A 23,025-nucleotide genomic window follows, 5' to 3' on the forward strand; every position below is an offset into this window, starting at 1 on the left:
TTCTTACCTTCTAGTTTTTATTTTTTTTTTAATTTTCCAAAATGAAAAGAAAATAAACTATTAAAACAAAAATGCTATAGTATTTGTCCAGTGTACAATTACACACTGTCCTAAAGATCCAACAAAATCCTGATCAAGCTACTTTAGCCTCCAAAAAAAAAAAGTTAGATATTAGACCTTAAAGGCTATTTAAACATTCTATGTCACTGCATTCTGATCTTCTGATGGATTCTTTACAAGATAAATACCCAAGAATAGCAAAAAATAAAACAAAACAAAACAAAATCCACATTCCACTTTGCAGAATAATTTCATGGAACTATTCATTTTGTTTATGTTTTCATTTGTCTGTATGATTGTTTATAGGTTCAAGTCAAGAAAAAGTACGTATCTCTTCTCAGCCCCCAAGAGTATATGAACCACGAGTTGGAAAAACAAATGGATGCTGAAATTATCATTTCAGCACATCCTGTGGGTTTAGTTACTAGAAATCACAGATTTTACAGGATGAAAGAGAACCACAAACAAAATAAATGAAGCTGAGTCATCTTACCTTTAACATAGACTATTATGTTTTCCTTTTTATTTTCTAAATAAAAATCCCTCTTATTCCTGGTCTGTGGATTTCAAATTCAGTATTTTACATTACTTATAAAAATAAAAAAGCTAACATTTTAAACTTCTACCCTTCAAGTATTACAATGAGTTTCTAGAGTATTATGATTAGATTCACTTTCTAGCAGTGGCCTCTGGGAATATAAAATTAATGGGAAAGGGGCATGATGGAACTTTCTGAGATTATGAAAAAGTTCTACAGCTTATTCTGGGTGGTGGTTAGAGGTATATTCACCCATCAAAAACGATCTGATTGAATACTTAAGGTCTGTACATCTTACTGTGTGTAAGTTATACTTCCAAAAAATTCCCTTCTAAATGATTGACACGCATACTTTTAAAATACCTAATATTAAAAATTCTGGAAGCTAAAGCTGCCAAGTTTGTCTGTGTGTGTTATTAGCAGGTGTTAAATCATACTCATCCACAAAGATACAATTCCTAACAGGACTTCAGTTTATTACTACCAACATTGCACAACTGAACGCATGACCAAACGTAAATATTAAGGTACACTCCTTTTTTGCCAAACACTCTGCAAAAAAAAAAAAAAAATCAAAACCGAACACAAATCACACTCCCTCACACACATCAAAAACTAACCCCCAATGGTAACTATACCATATGGTTACATCCAGAACTACCCACTGTATTTAATTCAAAAACCTTTCAAATTACAAGATTACACTTTGTACATTTTCAGTAATTTAAGTAATATAAAAGTCACCATATTCTTTGACGTACTGACTAGCTGAAGACAAAATCCTTCACCCTAAATTTTACTAGCTTCAAAATGGTTTCAGGGGGATATAAAGAAACAAGCTTAGGTGAAGAAACACACACAAAAAAACCACCAAAAAAAAACCAAACCAAGGAATTCCAGAAAGTGCAAGCATATCCGGAGGAAGCACAGACACAGCTTCAGCCTCATTCCCACAGTTCTTAGTAACACCACTACACAGAGAAAACATCCCACGGAGAAAAACCGGAAGCCACTTACGACAGAGAGAAACTTGCTGATGCATGAAAGTGTGAGTAGAATACAACTTCAAACAAGCAGTTAAAAAAACCATCAGCAAAACCGAAGACAAAGAAAAGCCTTGTTGTAAGAGGGAAGTGCCTAAGCTTAAACAAGCGATACATACCCGTCTGTCGATCTTATCACCCTGTAAATTACACATGACAAATTACTCAGAAATATTACTGCGTTAGAAAAATTTAAATCTAGAAAAATCCCTCACAGATGGTCTCTACAAACCCATACCAACACTTTGGGACAGTACAGTTCAAATCCTTTATTATGTAACAGTGCTTCTACATTTTGGAGGAGAAAGGATCATTTGATAGCACTGTGATAACTCAGAGTGGGAAGACACCGCTATCTGGAGAATTTGTCGTTACATGTTAACTGTGAAGACAGTGGTAGAGCAAACTCTCTGGTGGCAGTGGTCAGTTAATTGCTGTTTGGCTTAAGAGAAGCTGTTTTCAACAGACAACATGAAAATGACAAGTAGTAAATACATAAAGATATGGATATTTGGGGGTAGTTTTTTCAAATCACAAAGAAATAAGTGATAAATCAAAGATAAAATAAGCTTTCAACATAAGTAAACAGATTTTAAACAACAAAGGGAGCAGACAACCCCCTTTTCACCACAGTTAATTTTTCATAATTCTTCACCTTTAATTTATAGCTTTCTGCGTTATGACACTGATGTTTCTTTAAAAGCTCACAATAAAACAATGAGTGTGACAAAATTCAAAATTAAGAAGGACACAGGACCTTATCACAGGGAGGGAGGCAGGAAAATTGGGAAATTCCAGGGGACAGCACAATTTTAGACTTAAGTACATGTTTACGCTGAGTGGTTCTGAGTGGTTGATGACCGTAATTTCACTGAAGAGTGAACCTGAACTGTTCAGTCATAAGGCTGGTGCATGGGGACAAATCATCCACGAGTAAGTGATACTCCTAAACAGCTTCTCACCCACACTTCAGTGAAGCTCTGCTGTTCTCACCGGGGTCTAGATGTTCTCATCAGGGGTCTAGAGGTCTGCAAACAGTTAAATTTTTGTCTGTCTTACTAGCTAAGTTATTAGCTTTAGGATTTTGATGATTTGAGAGCTCATAGACATCAAGGAGTCCAATGGTTAACGGTATCAGCGATGGGCTGGTATCCTACCTTTGCTTCCTAGAAGGAAGACTGACTGGTTTGGGAAGAGAAAGAAGGAAGCACGTAGCTATGAACCACTTTGTTCCATGCCCTCCTATAAGCTGACCCAAATTTGGCCACAGAGCAGAACGGTAACAGAATAGTGCAAGAACACCGCGGATGATGTAAAAGGAAACAAAGAAAAACAAGTCACCTTTCTGTCCAGAATATGTGTTTCTATCATGAAGCAGACCTTATTAACTATTTGACAAAACCACTCATGTAAGGATATTTATTGCTTTCTCTCCGCAAACTGTTTCTGGTTACAATGAGCCAATGGGCAGGTAAGTCCACACCTCTTTCCTTTTCTATCTGCATGTACTAAGGATATCCTTAAACTCCTGTATCGCTGACATACAAATGTGTGGCAGAGACTTTTCCCGCCTTCGAGAGTTCCACTCACCACGTTACCTGTGAAAGGATGTTGGTGCACTGCTGTAATAAAGACACCGGAGGGTTGCCAATACTCGTAGCAAGTTGAACCCTGAGTAACTGTTCCTTCTGGGTAGCGTTTTCTTGCAAAGCGTGGGCAAGGGCCACGGCAGCACACCAGTTTGAAAGCGAATCAGTGGAAAACAGGCCTCCGCACAGTAACTGACCCGCTGAGACAGAGTTACCTGTTGCTACAAAGACAGCAAGCAGAGGGTAATAAAAAATTAAATGTTGCTTTACGCACACACACAAATAGTTCAAAATCCTATTTTAAATTTTGTTAATTAGCAATATTGAGTTACATCTGTAAAAGTCTGCTTTTCAAAACAAAATGAAAGATGACAAAAAAGGACTTTGGAAGAAGTGTGATAGGATAAGGAGATGTAGAACATGTTAGCTATCAAACTGATGAGATGATATTCCAGAAAATCACTGTCTTAATTAAAAACTATATTTCTGAAGCAAATTCAAGGAAATGCTGTATTTCAAATGTTCCACTACATCTAGGGTCTTTTATCTTAGGATATGTTTTATCATTAAAAAGCTTAAAAGACTACTTACTTTTTAAAACAGAAATCAGAACAAAATCATTTACCATCAATAGTGGAAGGCAGGAGCGTTGACACAATTTCTCCTTGTCCCTTCTGGTTTTTATATAAGAAACACTGGAAACAGTAGAGAACAGCACAGCGCAGTACGAACGGTTGCCTTTCGTTGACCATGGACATGAGCAGAACTACAATCGCCGGCCTGTTGCATTCAAAAAGAACAGAACAGAGAGAAACATTGCAACCCAAGTATACGAATCAACAGCCAGTCGTTGCTGCTGACTGAAGAACCATAGTAATAAAATAATATTTCCATCAAGTTAATATTTCCATCTCCATCTCACAGGAACAGTAACTGCAATGGAGACAAGCAATCTGTTTGCTTAAGGCCCGGAGGAGGGAGTGTGGTATCTGAGCCCAAATACCTAAGCTCCAAGAACCACAAACTCTTTTAAAATAGCAACATACTTATCTTGTCAGATGATTTCTAGTTTCAGAACATATAGTTGAACTTCTTAAGGGAATAAGATGTTATATACGAGATATACTAAAAACCCAAAGGAAGTTTTGACTTCCTCAGAGAAATCGCAAGATTTCCCGTTTCCTACCTTGGTGGGTTTGAAGGTGCATTTACAGAAGCAAAGTAGTCTTGGTTTACTTGGTAGCCTCGAATAACTTCTGATACAGTATTAATGGTCTATTAAGGGGGGAAAAATAAAAATTTAGAGAGAGAACGTCAAGGACGAAAACCTGTTTTCAAAGGAAGAAAATGTTTTATCCTTCTGTGTTTTGCTTTTAAATGCCAAGACTCGGACACCAAAAAAAGCAGTGACAGCATTATAATCTTCTAACACTTTTTTGAAATAACATTTTAAAACATTAAGTGCAGGCCTCTAATTAGAAATAACACCTGACTACAAGCATTTAAAATATCAAAAAACTAAAATTAATAGTATTCTCTAAGAGACAGAATCTATTTCTACAAAACAAGGATGCTTTAGGATAAAATCAGAGAAGACATTTAAAATCTAACAAATTAAATTTCAATTTAAGGATGAAGTTGAAAAGACCTCCAAGAAAATAGAATAAAAAGACAAACTAGGTCCATAGAAAGTCCAACAATCTTTCAATAGAGTTGCAGAAGCAGGACATAAAAAAATTATCAGAAAATATGAAAAACATTCTCAGAACTGAAGAACACATGTCTATGGCTTGAAAGGGCCCAGTGAGTGACAAAAATAATTGAAGAGGGGGAAAAAAGTCTGTAGTACTGTACATCATCAGGATATTTCTGGAAACAAGAAAGAAAGAGAAGATCCCAAAAGTTTCTAGAGAAAAAAAGATTACATAAAAAGGATTAAGCTTAAAAATGGCTTCAGATTTTTTAACGGCAGCATTGAAATAATGTTCTGAAAGTTGAGTGTTATGATTTCCAACTCTGAATGGATACCTAGCCAAACATTTGAACTGAAAGTAGAAGAATGACATCAAAGAGCTAAAACCAAGTTCTCCTGCCATCTACCTTTTTTGGAAAGTTAAGTAAACTAAGATAACAAGCCGAAAGGTTGAGGGATAAAGACACGGCCTGGTAACTAAGGGATTTCAGTCAAGAGAGAAGTAAAAGGAGATCCTAGGGGGCTGGTCAAAGTCCCAGGACAAGAGATGTGCATAGAAGGAGAGAATAACTAGCCCATATTGGAGCAGGAGGATGGAAGGCTTCCAGAAAGAAAACCGCCTGGGATGGAAATGATGTGTTAAGCATGTGATAGCGCTAATATGCAGGCACACAGAAAATCAGTAAGACGAAAAAAGAACACTACGACAACTTAGGAAAGAGAAAGGGATACTTAACAAAAGATATGGGCAACCTGTCAGGACCCCTCTCACTCTTGAGAGCTCTTTCTGTATCTTCACTTAATAAACTTCTATCACCCTGCGGGACCTGGGGCCACGCTGACCCTGCGTGGGCTTCACCCCGGTTAAGCCTCTGGAGCGATGTCTCTCAGCGGAACAGACTTTTAAAAGTCCCGATTTTGTGCTCCGTTGCTCCGCCGCTTGCTGGGAGCCGGCCCCTCCCCCCGCGGTCTATCTTCCCGTCGCTTTGGATTCACTTCTCCGCCCGTCCTACATTTCCTTACACCACACACGAAAATAGACTCAAAATGGATGAAGGATCTCAATGTGAGAAAGGAATCCATCAAAATCCTTGAGGAGAACACAGGCAGCAACCTCTTCGACCTCAGCCGCAGCAACATCTTCCTAGGAACATCGCCAAAGGCAAGGGAAGCAAGGGCAAAAATGAACTATTGGGATTTTATCAAGATCAAAAGCTTTTGCACAGCAAAGGAAACAGTTAACAAAACCAAAAGACAACTGACAGAATGGGAGAAGATATTTGCAAATGACATATCAGATAAAGGGCTAGTGTCCAAAATCTATAAAGAACTTAGCAAACTCAACACCCAAAGAACAAATAATCCAATCAAGAAATGGGCAGAGGACATGAACAGACATTTCTGCAAAGAAGACATCCAGATGGCCAACAGACACATGAAAAAGTGCTCCATATCACTCGGCATCAGGGAAATACAAATCAAAACCACAATGAGATACCACCTCACACCAGTCAGAATGGCTAAAATTAACAAGTCCGGAAATGACAGATGCTGGCGAGGATGCGGAGAAAGGGGAACCCTCCTACACTGCTGGTGGGAATGCAAGCTGCTGCAACCACTCTGGAAAACAGCATGGAGGTTCCTCAAAATGTTGAAAATAGAACTACCCTATGACCCAGCAATTGCACTGCTGGGTATTTACCCTAAAGATACAAACGTAGTGATCCGAAGGGGCATGTGCACCCGAATGTTTATAGCAGCAATGTCTACAATAGCCAAACTATGGAAAGAACCTAGATGTCCATCAACAGACGAATGGATAAAGAAGATGTGGTATATATACACAATGGAATACTATGCAGCCATCAAAAGAAATGAAATCTTGCCATTTGCGACGACGTGGATGGAACTAGAGGGTATCATGCTTAGCGAAATAAGTCAATCGGAGAAAGACAACTATCATATGATCTCCCTGATATGAGGGAGAGGAGATGCAACATGGGGGGTTAAGGGGGTAGGAGAAGAATAAATGAAACAAGATGGGATTGGGAGGGAGACAAACCATAATTGACTCTTAATCTCACAAAACAAACTGAGGGTTAATGGGGGGAGGGGGGTTGGGGGTGTGGGATTATGGACATTGGGGAGGGTATGTGCTATGGTGAGTGCTGTGAAGTGTGTAAACCTGGCGATTCACAGACCTGTACCCCTGGGGATAAAAAGATATTATATGTTTAAAAAAATAAAATAAATAAATAAATAAATAAATAAATAAACTTCTATCACTTAAAAAAAGAAAGATAATTAGCTCTGTTCCCTGCTCCGGCTTAGCAAGGAACAGTATTTATATAGTCATAAAATTATAAGCCCTGAGTACTGATTTAAACACAAATTACTGGGTGGACAGAAGGAAGTAAAGTGAGAGGGTTATACAATGGGAAGCAAGACTTAAGTCAGGGTGGAGCGAGGCTAAAGATAGCGGGTTTTGTTACAGAACTTATTATCATCTCTTCTTTTAATGTGCATGTGTTAATTTGAGAAAAATTTCAAAACAGTTCAAATAAACTCCACCTTTCTTTCCTTCGAACTAACTTCCTTTTCTTAATAGGCAGGCAAGAAAAAATGCCAGACATCAGGGAGAAAGAATGTACAATTCTCGGAATATGTAAGACTACTTAAAGTCTCAAGTCTTATTTGACTAAATCATACTGTTCTCAAAATTAAAACCATCAATCATACTGGGTATTCCTGCTGAATACAATAAAATTAATGAAATCCTGTATGCTTTCACATTATTCATATACTATTGAACTTGAGGATGGAGTATACCTTTGGGGCTTATACTGTCGAATTACACTAAGTAGATTTTAGTAGGACCAGTTAGGAACTTAACATATAAAAGTGGTTCACTTCTACTGTTTTTCCTTTAGCTGACATCTAATTCCTCTTAGGATTCCCGATTTCAACGGGCCCCGAGCAGCCCCTGGCCCCACGCGGTTTACCTCGGTCAGGATATCGGCCGGAACACCCGTGGCCATGAGGATGGTGCAGAGCCGCTGCAGTAAACCGCACTGGAACATGGCTTTCTGGCAGCTGCTCGTAGCCCCGGGAGGGTTGGTGGGAGAGACCAGCACCCGAACAAGCTGCGAAAGGAAGAGCAAACAAAATGTGTCTTTTAAAGATTTGAAAAGTCTGGAGGGAAATGATCTGTATGAACACGAGCATCTGTGTGAAGGCTTCCCGGCCCTCCTCGGCCAGATCTAGGGGCTCTTCCCTTCAAGCTCTCATGGCAACAGCTCTGCTACAGCGCACGGTGCGCTATGCCGTCTGCGCCACTTTGTCGCCTTCAGGGGATTGTGAACTCCCGAGCAGAGGAGCAGAGACTGCCTCAGTCATTTTTGTTCCAAAGAACAAGCCCAGTATTTATAACATAGTTTATATTCAACGAGTGAACGGATGAATGGAGTAACAGGGCGGTATATTTCTTATCAAAGTAAAGATGGAACTACCTAATTACAGAGCAGATCTGGGAACAGAGTGGCCTGAGGTGTGATAAATTCCCCTTCACTGGGAGCTACTTAAAGAGAGACCAGAACTTACAACTGAAGACGTGGTAGAAGATTTACGCATTACGCAAGGGGTTGGCCTCATTGATCATTAATGCTAATTAAATCCTTACGGCTCAATGATTAGTCTGAACTTGAACATGAAATCTGAGAAACAAAAAAATGTCATCCTCAACATTTTCAGCATCGTTATATCTACAAAGTAATTTTATATGCATCTTGTATTTTAAAACGACACTCACAGGTCTATGTGTGTACAAAGCCTTATATATTAAGATCACATGGGAAATTTGTGATAACACTTTATTAAGAGGGTTGATTAAGGGGTGCCTGGGTGGCTCAGTCAGCTGGACATCTGCCTTTGGCTCAGGTCATGATCCCAGAGTCCTCGGATCAAGGCCCAAGTTGGGCTCCCCGCTCAATGCGGAGTCTGCCTCTCCCTCTCCCCCTGGCCCTCCCCTGCTTGTGCTCTTTCTTTCCTTTCTCAAATAAATAAATAAAATCTTAAAAAAAAAAAAAAGGGGGGTTGACTAATACACTGATGTCACTAGAGAGCAACTTTAGGATTACCCATTGGTTTAAATCCTTAAGCCTTTCTAGTTAGGCCTCCGAGGCTTTTGTTTTTTTAATTTATCCTCCTATCCTTACGTGGCTGGGTGGGGGGTGGCAGAGGGAATATATATACATATATATATGTATATATGTGTATATATATATGTATATATGTGTATATGTATTACATGTGTAAAACAAATACCAGCTAGATGTCTTTTCTCCCATAAATATTTCTCTATGCATCTCTAACTAAAAAGGATTTTAAAAAACATAATCATCATGCTATCACCATACCTAACAAAATCAACAATAATTCCCTAATACAATCTAATCACTTGGATATCTTTACTGATGATGTAAAAAAAAGAAAAAGCAATTATCCATTTTCTAGATAACAGAGAAGTAGGAAAAGGTGACTGAAGAAAGAGGTAATACTTAATATGAGGATAAGAAAACAAGGGAAGACTTAATAACAACATTCAAATCTGTAAAATACTGTAAGGAATGGACTTGTATTTTCCCAGAAAGCAAACCAAGGGGAAGTCTGTAGAAGTTATATCAAGGCAGACTTTAACCCATTATATGGATTAAGTTTTTAATAACTAGAATTACCCCAAAACAAAAAGGATTTTCTCATAAGGTAATGAGCTTTCTGAGAGTTGCTGGCAGTAACTGTTCAAAAAATGGTCTACAAGGGTATATATGCCTGTAGGCATAGGAGGCAGAACTAGTCATAACACTATCATTTCAGGACAAAATTAAAATGTTTTATGACTAAAAAATGTTTTGAAAAGATGAGCATCCCCCAAATTTAATCTGTAAAAGCTGAATAAAATATTCTTAAGCACATCAATTTCAACTTACAGAATTTTTAAGATCAATCATGATTTCAACTGCAATGATGAATAAATTCCAGTTAGGATGTTTACTATTCGAACAGGACCATTTATCACCATTTTTGGTGTATTTTCATTTGGTGCAACATAGAGAACTCAAAGTACAAGCAACCCTACATACAGCTATAAAGAAATAGCATTGGACAGGTTGAAAAGCAGAAGATAACCTGCGACCTGTGAAGTCATGAATGTATCAACTACTCGATTTTTGACATGGAGAATATATTAAAGTGAATTAAACTCAGGCTCTTTATTTTGAAGTTTACGTTCAAGATTTTATTCAGTTTTTTTTTAAGTCAAGAGTACTTAAAGAACCAATTTACTATCTACTTAATTTTTGTTGATATTCAGTATGCTAGTCTATGTTTTTGTTTTTGTTTTTTGGTAAAATAGTACTTTACTTTTTAAACAGCAACACTTTCTTCAAAAATAATTCCTTACATAGTACCCTAAACTACAAAACACGCGTGGACTCCTCCAGCACTTTAAAAGATCACTGCTCGGCAGGACAGACCTAAGTTTTTGCCCATCACCAGACCCTTCACTCTGTCTAACCACCTTTTGAAAGGTACTTTTCTAGAGGAAGTTCCTTTATTAAGAAAGTGGTATTGGGCAAAGATATCAAGCTTACTACTTTGGATGCTATTTTGAAAGGACAAAAACTAACACAGTCTTGAAATATGTAATACTGACATATGAAAACAGAAGTGATGAAGGGAGGAGTGTAAAATAGAAAGATTCTACCCATGTTGTCCTATAAAATATTTTCCTAACCACTCTTATGCATATTCTATATAGGATAACTATAATTTATTATCTAAATTGGGACAGTTTAGAAGTGGAAGAGGGCACTGTTACAGTAATTACAAAATGAATACTATCCAGGCAAAATGGGGCATCTGGTCACCCTAATAATTGATCAACCCTACAGAGTCAACTCCCAGGGTATGCAGCAATATTCAGACTCTAATTATTAGAGAAACTATCCATCTAGTTTTAAGGAAAACAACTTCAGAGATGCAGACATAATGCAGAGATATTTGAAAACCCACAAGAATCACCAGAGTCGGTAAGTTGGGAGGCTAGAGTATAAATTTAAGGATTGAGAAGGCAAAATAAAGATATAAGTAAGTAAAATACTTCAAAGAATTTCATATATTCTCTGATGCAGAAATCATTTGGGATCCTACTGTCTTCAATTTTACTACCATCACCACTAAGCTATCACCATAAAGCTTAAATAAAATTACCCGTGATGTGTCAGTTTCACCTGTATCTGATTTAAAACAGATTATTAATCTTTGGGGGCAGGCATATTAATATTCATTTCCTAGCAGTCAGTGCCTAACTCCCAGTAAATGTTTACTGAATGAATTTATTTGCTGAACGTAGTATTCTGAATATTAAAGCCTTAACTGAAGAAATCAGATTTAAAAAATTCAAATCGACAATCTAACCTATTATTCTCTGGGTGCAAAAGGTTCATCAGGACACTATATATTTCGATTTGCTTTAAAATAATGCAGCAGGACAAGAAAGTGGGATAAAAGGTGAAACAAAACTGCCAGGTGTTAATAATTATTGAAGCTGAGTGATGGATGTGGTAATGGGGGCTGGGGGGAGGCCAATGGCAGAGGATCTCTGAACATAACTGCAAATTCATACTAAAAGATTTTTTAAAGCCCATCTGAAACCAACTCAACATCCTAAGTTTATCAAACACGAGCAATTTTCTTTGCTTTGAAAGGAACAATGTCAAAATTCTTATCACATTTGTATCTAACTACAGTATACCTGTAGCATCACGTGCAGATTAGTCACTTTCTGTGCAGACCAGCCAGAATTTTCATCTCCAACATGAAACCAAGGTTTCATACGTTGAATATATGAGCCTTCTTTAAAAAAATTTTGATTGGAATTGTTGTTTTTTAACAAGTTTTGGAGCAAAATCAGACAATCTTCCACTACTATACCTGGGAAAAGAATGTAAAATGGAAATGTTAAGGCTGATAAAACCCGAAGGCAAATTCAATCCCCAAACACTTTTTGCTGCCGGGGTGGGGGTTGGGGGGAATGGGCAGGAGGGTGATGTGCTGAGGGAGGGGGAGAGAATTTTTCTTTTTTTTAAGATTTTATTTATTTATTTGAAAGAGAGAGAGAGACAGTGAGAGAGGGAATACAAGCAGGGGAAGTGGGAGAGGGAGAGGCAGGCTTCCCGAGGAGCAGGGAGCCCGATGTGGGGCCCAATCCCAGGACCCTGAGATCATGACCTGAGCTAAAGGCAGAGGCCCAACCGACTGAGCCACCCAGGTGCCCCGAGAATCTTTTTTTTAAAGATTTTATTTATTTATTTTAGAGAGAGAGAGGAGGACACATGCGTAGGCAGGCGTGCAGGGGAGAAGCAAAGAGGGAGGAAGAGGAACCAGCAGATTATGCTCCATGTTGAGCTCATAGCCCCAGGCAAGGCTTGATCTCATAACCCTGAGATCATGACCTGATGACCTGAGCTTGAGCCAAAATCAAGAGTATAAAACTTAACTGACTGAGTCACCCAGACCAAACACCCCCACCACTCTTTAAAAAAAAGACAAATCTGGGTGCCTGGGTGGCTCAGTGGGTTAAGCAGCTGCCTTCGGCTCAGGTCATGATCTCAGGGTCCTGGGATCGAGTCCCGCATCGGCTCTTTGCTCAGCAGGGAGCCTGCTTCCCTCTCTCCCTCTCTGCCTGCCTCTTTGTCTACTTGTGATCTCTCTCTGTCAAATAAATAAATACAATCTAAAAAAAAAAAAAAAAAAAAAAAGACAAATCTCCAAGCTCAGCATTTCTTCAGTTCTGCAAGGTAGAAAACCTGCGCTGACTCCTGATGGCCACAGGCCACAAGCTGTATGCTCTGATTCAGGTCCCCACCGATCTCTTGACCACTGTGTTCAACTATCCACTCACCTCAGTAACTCATATTTTTTCTTCAGATCCCAGATTAAACATCAAGCACTGATGACCGGGCTAGTCTCACCAGCTACATGCTTCATAAAAGCCTGCTCCTTTTATTATGCAGTTTGTGTCTTGTCCACTAGGTTATAATTCATAAAGACAGGAATGTGAACGTCCTACTAGGATATGTGCTCAGCAGAGACAGAGAAAAGATATAGCTATCAGGTTGCTATTAAATATTTGTTGAATGAATCAACCATATCTTAATCTCTAAGAAGCACCTGACATTATCGTCTTGATGTCTCTTTCTTGAAACTTCCTCTTGCCTTAGTTTCTAAAACACGAATTACTCTCTTCTCATTTTCCTTACATGTCTCTGGCCACTCCTCAGGCTTCCCATGGTTCCTGGCTCCGGTTCTCCATCTACTCCTCTCTCTGCTCACAACATACTGTTCCATGGGGTACTTGCACCCACACCACAGCTTACACTGCTTTCATGGCTTAAAGCTCTCCAATGATGTCCACTTTACCAAGTGCCAGCTTAACCAAGGATCTGTTCCCTCTGTTGACAATATGATTGATACTAGATGCTCACAGCTGATAGGTTCCTCTGTATACTATATCCACACTTTTACCTCTACTAGTTGAACTTTATGTTTACAAAAATCAGTTGCTTTTTTTTTTTTTTTTTAAATTAATAGACTTTATTTTGGGGGGCACCTTGGCGGCTCAGTCCGAAAAGCATAACCACTGTTGATCTTGGGATCGTTTGAGTTCAAGCCCTATGTTGAGCGTCAAGATCACTCAAATAAACAAAACTATAAAAAAAAAGGACTATTTCTTAGAGCAGCTTAACAGTGTTTTGTAGAGAAATTTTCAATGTTAATGAAGTCTCAAGTACCAATTTTTTCTTTCATGGATCATGCCTCTAGTATTGTACCTAAGAGAAAACAACTTTTGTAATTTACAAAGCTACCATGCTATTTGCACTAGTCATTAATTAACTATTATATAAACTGCCAAATAATAGTTCCCTCTTATCTGCAGTTTCACTTACTGAGGTCTCACTTATCTGGGATCAAGTGCAGTCCAGAAACCGGTGATCATCCTGATTTAGTGTCAGAAGGTTTATAGCAGTCTAATGCTACATCACAATGCCTACGTCATTCGCTTCACTTCATCACCTAGAAACCTTATCATTTCATATTATCATGAGAAGCAACGTGAGTTCAGCACAGTATTTTCAGAGACAGAGGAGGATCACATTCACATAACTTTACAGTATATTGTTACAATTGTTCTTTTCTATTATTAGTTGTTGTTAATCTCTTACTGTGCCTAATTTGTAAATTAAATTTTATCATAGGTATGTATGTATAGGAAAAAACACTGTATACATAAGATTTGGTTACTATCTATGATTTCAGGTATCCACTGGGGGTCTTAGAATGTATTCCTTATAGATAGAGTTTTTATAAAAACTAAGTCTTTGGCAAAACTCAATGAAAGCAAGTCATTAAGAATAGCTGTTGTTATATACGGGTAATATAAGTCTAAAAAACAAGAAAACTAATTGTAAAAACCCACGAAGATCTTGCATTTCACTGTAAAGAAACCCAAAAGCAAATCCTACATGATGTATTATAGATGTGATATAATAAAGATGCAGAAAGATGATGGAAAAACTCCAATCAGTCGACCCATATTTGAAGAAAAGGGTCTGGCCCTAACTCAAAAGATCACTTTATCAATGCATATTGAAAAAAATTATTACATTTAACTTGAAATAAAAATGTTTAAGGTGCATATTTAAAATATGTTTAAAATCTCTGATTTAACCAGTCCTGCACTCCAAATTAGAGGCTTCCTGACTTCATACTGCTGGACCATGTGGATCCTCACCTCCTGAGGAGGAATCACTGTATCTGTCTCTTATGAAGGACCATATATCTCCATTAAATAAGATCTGCCATTAAGGAGCATCAGAAGGCCCTGGAGGAAAGAGAATGTCAAAACCCTCACCATCACTAGCGGGCCTTCCCTCCACTGTGCAAAGTTAATTCTAGAGCTTTGAAGGCTACCATCGGTCACAAGGAGCCACTGGAACTTATCTTAGCAATCCTAAAGACTAGCCGATTCTACCTTGTCTTAAAATTCTGTTTTCCTTGGTCGCCTCTGAAAATATATACCTCGCTAATCACCTATGCACCTCCATGTTCTCATCTTAGAATGCTTAATCTCCTTTGAACTCTCTCAAGATGCTACCTCTAACTCCTAAATACTGGTTAATAAAACCTACTATATACCCTCAATCACTTCATGAAATGTTTTTGGTTTTTTTTTTTAAGATGTATTTATTTTGTCGAGAGATAGCATGCACAAGCAGGGGAGAGGGGCAAAAGGAGAGGGAGAAGCAGACTGCCCACTGAGCAGGAAGCCTGACACGGCGCTCGATCCCAGCAGCCCCAGATCATGACCTGAGCCGAAGGTAGCCGCTTAACTGACTGAGCCACCCAGGTGCCCCAAAATATTTTTTTCTTTAAAGAAGCTACCTTCGGTGCCTGGGTGGCTCAGTCAGTTACGCGTCTGCCTTCGGTTCATGTCATGATCTCAGGGCCTGGGAGTGAGTCTCACATTAGGCTCCCTGCTCATTAGAGAGCCTGCTTCTCCTTCTCCCTCTGCTGCTCCCCCTGCTTGTGCTCTCTACCTGTTAAATAAATAAAAACAATCCTTACAAAAAAAAAAAAAAAAAAAAAAAAAAGCAGCACCTGCCTTATAACATTCTGAAGGGCAGGCAGTTCATGCTCTCGATTCTATGTATGAGTCGGAATGTGGAATCTATGATCCTCCCAGCCCAGTGTACTTTCCAGAGACCACAGTTCCTCTGCCTTCTCACAAAATCTCCCGTTTCCTTGCGGATCAGGCCATGTGCCCATATGATCTCTTACACTCCTCATTGCTTATGTAACAAAACCATGGTCACTATTCTGTTCACTGACAGCATCACGGGCATCTTGCTCAAAATCTTCTTTCTCTACTTGCTGCTGTCACTCTTGATTTCGGTGACAATCCCTCTAATACCTGGACTTCTCAGTTCCCTGACCTCACTGTCAGAATTCTCATTCCATTACAAAACCTCCCATCTTTCCCGCTCCAGTATTTTCAACCTATCTGTTCTACGGCTTCCCTGAGACTTTCAACCCAACAAGTCTTCTTTCTTCCTTTTCAGGAACGCTCTCTACCTTTACTTTCCTCCCTGTCTAGCTTAGATTATACAAATCTTCATTTCTTCACTCTGTAGATAATAAACTAAGTTCTCTTGTCTTTCTTTTCATAGCACCTTCCTCGAAAAAACAAAATCCTGTGAAAAATTAACTGCTTGGTTTTTTTTCTTTATTGCACCTAGGCAGCAGAGTACTGGAAGGGAGTGGGGAGACAGAATCACCTAATCAAGCAATCTGCAGTGCTGTAAAATCACAGTGAAAACCCTCAATGGGGCTTTTATCCCTGCCTGGAAATCTTCCTAATTACAATAGTCAACTAGCTCTCTTATTCTCCAAAAGACTTTTTACTTCCCCCATAATTCTCAGCTGGGTCCTCCTCTTTCCCTCTCAGCATGACTCTATTTTCAATTCAACTTCCTACCACCAAATCTGCAAAAGGACCTACCTCTCCACCTGTGCACTCAACATTATGATGGGAGATGTGCTTCCTTTCCTGTCTTAAAAGCCAACTCCCGGGGCGCCTGGGTGGCTCAGTGGGTTAAAGCCTCTGCCTTCGGCTCAGGTCATGGTCCCGGGGTCCTGGGATCGAGCCCCGCATTGGGCTCTCTGGGCGGCGGGGAGCCTGCTCCCCCTTCTCTCTCTCTCTGCCTGCCTCTCTGCCTGCTTGTGATCTCTGTCTGTCAGGTGAATAAATAGAATCTTAAAGAAAAAAAAAAAGCCAACTCCAAACCCTACTCTGGATTCCAATCCTTCCTCTTTTTTTAGGTATTCTGAATCAATGATTGATCATCCTCTCTCTCTCGTATCCTCCCTCTTCTCAACTTGCTTATATTGGTTGTAGTCTCTCTCATTTTAAAGAAAAGACCCTCATAGATTAAAGAAGAATAATCTGTATCTCCAAAGATACAGAAAAAAATTCACTAAAATTCAAGATTCAAGGGCACCTGGGTGGCTCAGCTGGTTAAGCAACTGCCTTCAGCTCAGGTCATGATCCTAAGGTCCTGGGATTGATCCCCACATCAGACTCCCTGCTCTGCCGGGGAGCCTGCTTCTCACCCTCCATATCCCTGCCGCTCCCCCTGCTTCTGCTCTCTCTTGCTCTGTCAAATAAATAAAATCTTAAAAAAAAAAAAAAGAGTTAAAAAAAATAGAATCAAGATTCATTCATGATAAAAACTTAGCAAAAATAAAATTTAATGGCGAGACATCAGTACTCTTAATAAAGTCAGCAACATTCAACAGTGTATTAAAGATTGTAATTAGTGCAATGAGATGAAAAAGAAAAGTGGTGTAAGAATTGAATATGAAGAAAAAATGATTAATTTTATGAGTAGAAAATATGATTATCTACACAGAAAGCCCAATTAGAACCAAGGGTTTAAGAAGGTGGTTGGACACAAGATTAACATACAAAAATCAAGTAATGACCAGTTTGAGAATGTAAAAGAAAAAGATCACATTTATATGGTAACAAAACGAAATGCTTAGGAATCAATTTAATAAAAAAAGATGTAACAGGGGCACTGGGTGGCTCAGTGGATTGGGGCTTCTGTCTTCAGCTCAGGTCATGATCTCAGGGTCCTGGGATTGAGCCCCACGTCGGGCTCTCTGCTCAGCGGGGAGCCTGCCTTCCTTCCTCTCTCTCTGCCTGCCTCTCTGCTGCTTGTGATCTCTGTCAGATAAATAAATAAAATCTTAAAAAAAAAAAAGATGTAACATTCTTTGGCTCAAAATTTTGAAACATGACTCAAAGATCTAAAAGAAGATTTGGGTTAAGAGACTTGGGTTATGAATGGGAAGTCAATACATGAAGATGATAATTCTCCTTAAATTAATCTGTAAACCCAATATATTTCTAATCAAAATTCCAACTGGGGGGCGGTGCCTGGCTGGCTCATCAGTAGAGCATGTGACTCCTGATCTTGGGGTTGTAAGTTTGAGATCCATATATATATATATATATTTATTGTTATTGTTATTATAGATATATTTAACATAAAGAACTTGATTAGCAAACGCATTTCATTCAAATGAACAACAAAAGGAAAAGGCATGTTAAGGCAATTAAGAAGAGGGTTTCACAATTCATTAGATGAATAAATTATGAAAATTCATTCACAAGTGTACAAAATTCACAAGTATACAAATTCACAAATTCACTCACAAATTCACAAGTGTACAAAAATACACTTCTCAGATATAATTTATCTTTATCCACAGTTCCTGAAAACCCTTCAGAGCCACAAAGGTGAAATGGGGATCTTGCTATTTATTAGTGAAGGTGATTTTGGGATGCCACCCAAGGGCAGGCACTGGTTGCCAGTAAGACCAACCACGTGACTATAGGTTGGAACTTTTCAGTGCCCCCAAGAAATCTCCCCACCTCCAGGGATGGGGAAGAGCATAGAGGTTCAATCAGCTAATGGCCAGTGACTTAGTCAATTGTGAATTTTTAATGAAGACTCCATAAAAAACCAAGAGGACAGTTTTTTGCCCCTTTTCAGAGAGCCTCAACACCTGGCGAACCAAAATGTTTCCATGTGTCATTGAGCTGGGACCCAAGCTTCGTGAGGACAGAAGCTCCTTTGTTCAGGACCTCCCCCTATGTATCTCTTTATCTGGCTATTGATTCATATCCTTTAATAAACCAGTAAACATAAGTGTTTCCCTGAATTCTGTGAGGTAGGTCAGAAGCACAGGTAACAGCCTGGGGCTTGTGACTAGCATGTGAAGGGGGAGCGGGGAGGGAAGTCTTGTGGGACTAAACCTTCCACCTATGGAATCTGATGCTGTGGGTAGACAGGGTCAGAACTGAGTTGAATTCTCAAATACCCTGCTGGTATCTAACAATGGAATTGGATGTGGGAACCAACCAATATAAAAGATTTTTCCTATATTCTAATAGATAAGATATTACTATGAGGTTTAGTAATTAATAAAGTGTAGTTTTAGTGCAGAGTGAGACAAATGGAATGAAACAGAGAACTCAGAAACAGAATTTCACATGTACAGATGTTTGATTATAAATCTCATACCATCATTCAAATGCAAGATCCTGCTAATTAAATGTAAAAGACAATTGCAAAGCCTTTAGTAGAAGAAAATGATGAAAACTCTCTTTACAACCTTGAGGTAGAGAGAAATTTTTAGAATAAAACACAAAAGAACACACTATTTTTTAAAATTCAATATATGAGGGTGCCTGGGTGGCTCAGTTAAGCATCTGACTTCAGTTCAGGTCATGATCTCAGGGTCCTGGAGCCCCCATAGCAGGCTCTGTGCTCAGTGGGGAGTCTGCTTGTCCCTCTGCCCCTCCCCCTGCTTGTATTCTCTCTCTCTCAAATAAATAATAAAAGAAAAGAAAAAGAAAATGCAATCTTAAAAAAAAAGCCAATATATGTGATTGTTAAAATTTTAAACATTAATAGAAACACTACAAATAAATAGGATAAATAAAAAGAAACCCATACTCCACAAACCATAATGAAAGTAAGAATATAAAGTATGAGTCCTCATTTCTCCCTCTAAGTGCATTCCCTAAAAGTTAACAATTCAGTGAATACAAAAGGAAATCTCTTTCAATCAACCTCCTCATACTATACCTCCATCACTGTTCCCCTCCTCTGTAATAATGTCCAGTAGTCTCTCAAAGGCATTTTCAAAAGCAACAATTTTCTGGATTGCTCCATTGCTTCGTGTTAGTGCCTGCAGTAGTAACACACCCTTATGGAGGAAAAAAGACAATGTTTAGTAGAGAACAACTTCTACAAGACATTTCAAAATCACAGAATTTTAGAAGTGCAGGAATTTTGCAAGTTTAACTCTTTCACTTTATAGACAGGGGAAAAAAATGGCAGATAAGGTGAGCAATATGCCTCCCTAAAATTATAGATCTCAAAGGGACGGAACCTAGACTAGAATCCATGTCTACTAACTCCTAATTCCATTCTCTTTTCACTGCACAATATAATATACAACAATTCTTACATTTTCATCAATCATTACTTGGCTTTAATTGTGGCCTAAGAGACCTGGGCATAATTCTACGTCTCAGGGATGATTCTGTTTGTGCTTCACAATAGTAATGGTATGAAATTATGAATTAAATAATATAAATCTTCAAACATCATCACATTCTAGCAGAGAAAGTTCACATTTTCCTGTAATTATCTGGCCCCTAAATTCCCAAGACTTGATTCTAAGTCAATAGAAAAGATGCATAAAACAATTCACAGTAGTCTTTGCTTCTGATTCTTAGTTTCTCTCAGCTAACCTGGATTTAGTTTATATATTCTGCAACCTCTTCATTATCATTCAAGAAAAACTCAGTTGCCCACTTCTGCTTATTTCACCATTAAATAACAAGTATTTTGTAACAATAGCATTTGCTATTTCTTTGAAATAGGATTTTTTATGAAAAAATTTTTTTAGGAAAAAAGCAGGTATTACTTAAGAGAAAGAAGAATTGCAAAGGGGTAGTTCAAAAGTCCTAAAAAAGGCAAATTAGCTCACTGAGTAGGTATTCACATAAGACCAAAAGAAAAAAAAAATTGCCCCTGGACTTTATCTATTTATTTATTTGACAGAGCGAGAGAAGGAACACAAGCAGGGGGAGTGGAAGAAGGAGAAGCAGGCTTCCCTCTGAGCAGGGAGCCCCATGCAGGGTTTGATCCCAGGACCCTGAGAACATAACTGGAGCCGAAGACACTCGATTAACTAGTTGAGCCACCCAGGCGCCCTGCCCACGGTCTTTAGACTTGTTCTACTCATTTTCCTAACTGACAAGCTTCAACACTGAGATAAGAGAAAGGCAAAAGTAGTTTTTTTTAGGTGTCAAATTCTCCCACTTAATGCTGTCCGGTTTAACTGCTACGAAAGTGGGGAAGGAATACAGTAGAAAGAACACTAAAGCTCTGAGTTAGATAAAGTGGGTTTTAAAAATGATTGTCCTATGTACTAGCTGTGCAACCTTAAGCAAATTACATAAATTTTTAGTATACCCATGTGTAAACTAAGGATAATATCTTTGTTATAGGATTTTTACTAAAAGTAAAGGAGATAAAATAACTTCTATGGAAGCTACCAGGCTTATATGTACACAGTACTTAAAATATAAGTTCTTAACACATGTTCATTTATTTTTCCTGACTATTAAGAGATATATCGCTCTAATCAAACATATCCACTGGGACGCCTGGGTGGCTCAGTGGGTTACTCCTCTGCCTTCGGCTCCGGTCATGATCTCAGGGTTCTGGGATCGAGTCCCGCATGGGGCTCTCAGCGGGGAGCCTGCTTCCCATCTCTCTCTGCCTGTCTCTCTGTCTACTTGTGATCTCTTCTCTCTCTGTCAAATAAATAAATAAAATCTTTAAAAAAACAAAAAACATATCCACTAAATGCTACTAAGAATGGAAGTATACTCACTAGTTATTTAAAGTAAGTGGATACCAAGTCCTTACTTTAAAAACCAGTAATTAAAGGCATTTATTCATTTATTATTCATTAATTCTACTTTTCAAGTATGTACTATATTTCAGGGTAACAAATTAGACTACTTGATGAAGTAAAGTTGTTCTTTGCAGGAGATTATAGCTTAATACATGTGAAATAATGACAGAATTATAGAAATCATCATTTTGGAACTCTTAACAAAATAACCGATTAAAGCAATGATCATTAACGGAGGATCCGATGTACCTGATGAATCTGATGTAAGGAAGGCTGGTAGAGAATTTACAGTGGAGAGATCCAAATCAAACCCACTGATCACTAAATGTGAGACAGCCAGATAATACCTGTCTCCTCGTGTGTTGTAAAATTAAGTTCGCTGTATCATTAGGAAATATCCTAGCAAACAGGTGAACCAAAACCTAATCAAGCCCTTTAGATAAGCTAACAGACATAACAATCAAATGTAATAAGAGAATCTTCTCTGGAAAACAACCATAAAGGATATCTTTGAAAAAAAAAAAAAAAAAGGTTATCTTTGAGACAAATGGAAAATCTGAATATGGAATGGTAATCTTATTGAAACTGAGGGCTAAGACATCATTGTTAACTTGTTAAATGTGATAATGGCATTATAGTTATATCAGGATATATCCTGAAATATTACATACTTTAGTATATATACCGTATCTATCTATATATATATCCTGATATATTTTACTATATATAAATACCCTACATACTTTAGTATACATACCATATATGTATAGTATGTGTGTACATGTATGTATGGATACACACATACTATACATACACGGTATGTATACTAAAGTGTGTAATGGTGAAATTATATTGATTGTTTCAATGTTTTTAAATGCCCCAGTCAAAAATAAATGATGGTGGTGAGAGGAGAGACAGATGAAACAAGTATAACAAAATTTTGAAAACTGATGGTTTGTCTGTATTCTCTTCTTTCTCATAATAATTTCTTATAATAAAAATTTAAAGGGGGGCCTGGGTGGCTCACTGGATTAATAAGCCTCTGCCTTCAGCTCAGGTCATGATCTCAGGATCCTGGGATCAAGCCCCACATCAGGCTCTCTGCTCAGCGGGGAGCTTGCCCCCCCCACCTGCCTCTCTGCCTGCTTGTGATCTCTGTCAAATAAATAAACAAAATCTTCAAAAAAAGAAAGAATATTAAAAAAAAATAAAGATGGAATTACAATCTATCACTTAGGAGTGAGCAGGTAGTTAACTCCTAGAGTTTTTCAACTTTTCTTGCTAATTTTTAAGCACAGTAACACAAATAAAGAGGATCATGTCAGTGCACCTATGGTAAATGACCAACTAATTCTCTAACCCAGATCAAAATTAATGTTTCAAATATAAAACAAACTGGGGCTAAAAATCTTTACAGATATGCACCCTGGGAAGCTAGTCAATGTTGACAACTATTACTGAGTACAATCAGAAAGTTGATTA

The 23,025-nt window shown here is 38.3% G+C and overlaps 1 protein-coding gene across 2 annotated transcripts in view; it reads right to left on the bottom strand.

The window, feature by feature from the left end:
- Positions 1-23,025, bottom strand: part of LOC111149223 (USO1 vesicle transport factor) — a 91,322-nt gene that overhangs the window by 20,141 nt on the left and 48,156 nt on the right. The window contains exons 9-15 of one of the 2 annotated variants that reach the window (XM_022506172.1): positions 19,698-19,818; positions 11,735-11,913; positions 7,926-8,066; positions 4,417-4,505; positions 3,856-4,010; positions 3,240-3,451; positions 1,761-1,781 (exon numbers count right to left, since the gene is read on the bottom strand). In XM_022506172.1, coding sequence (XP_022361880.1) covers positions 1,761-1,781; positions 3,240-3,451; positions 3,856-4,010; positions 4,417-4,505; positions 7,926-8,066; positions 11,735-11,913; positions 19,698-19,818 — 918 coding nt within the window. The remainder of the gene's footprint in view (positions 1-1,760; positions 1,782-3,239; positions 3,452-3,855; positions 4,011-4,416; positions 4,506-7,925; positions 8,067-11,734; positions 11,914-19,697; positions 19,819-23,025) is intronic. The other variant, XM_022506171.1, reaches the window with a different exon arrangement.

This window comes from Enhydra lutris, unplaced genomic scaffold (assembly GCF_002288905.1).
Source record: "Enhydra lutris kenyoni isolate GAN:26980312 unplaced genomic scaffold, ASM228890v2 scaffoldscaffold21, whole genome shotgun sequence".
NCBI lineage: Eukaryota > Metazoa > Chordata > Mammalia > Carnivora > Mustelidae > Enhydra > Enhydra lutris.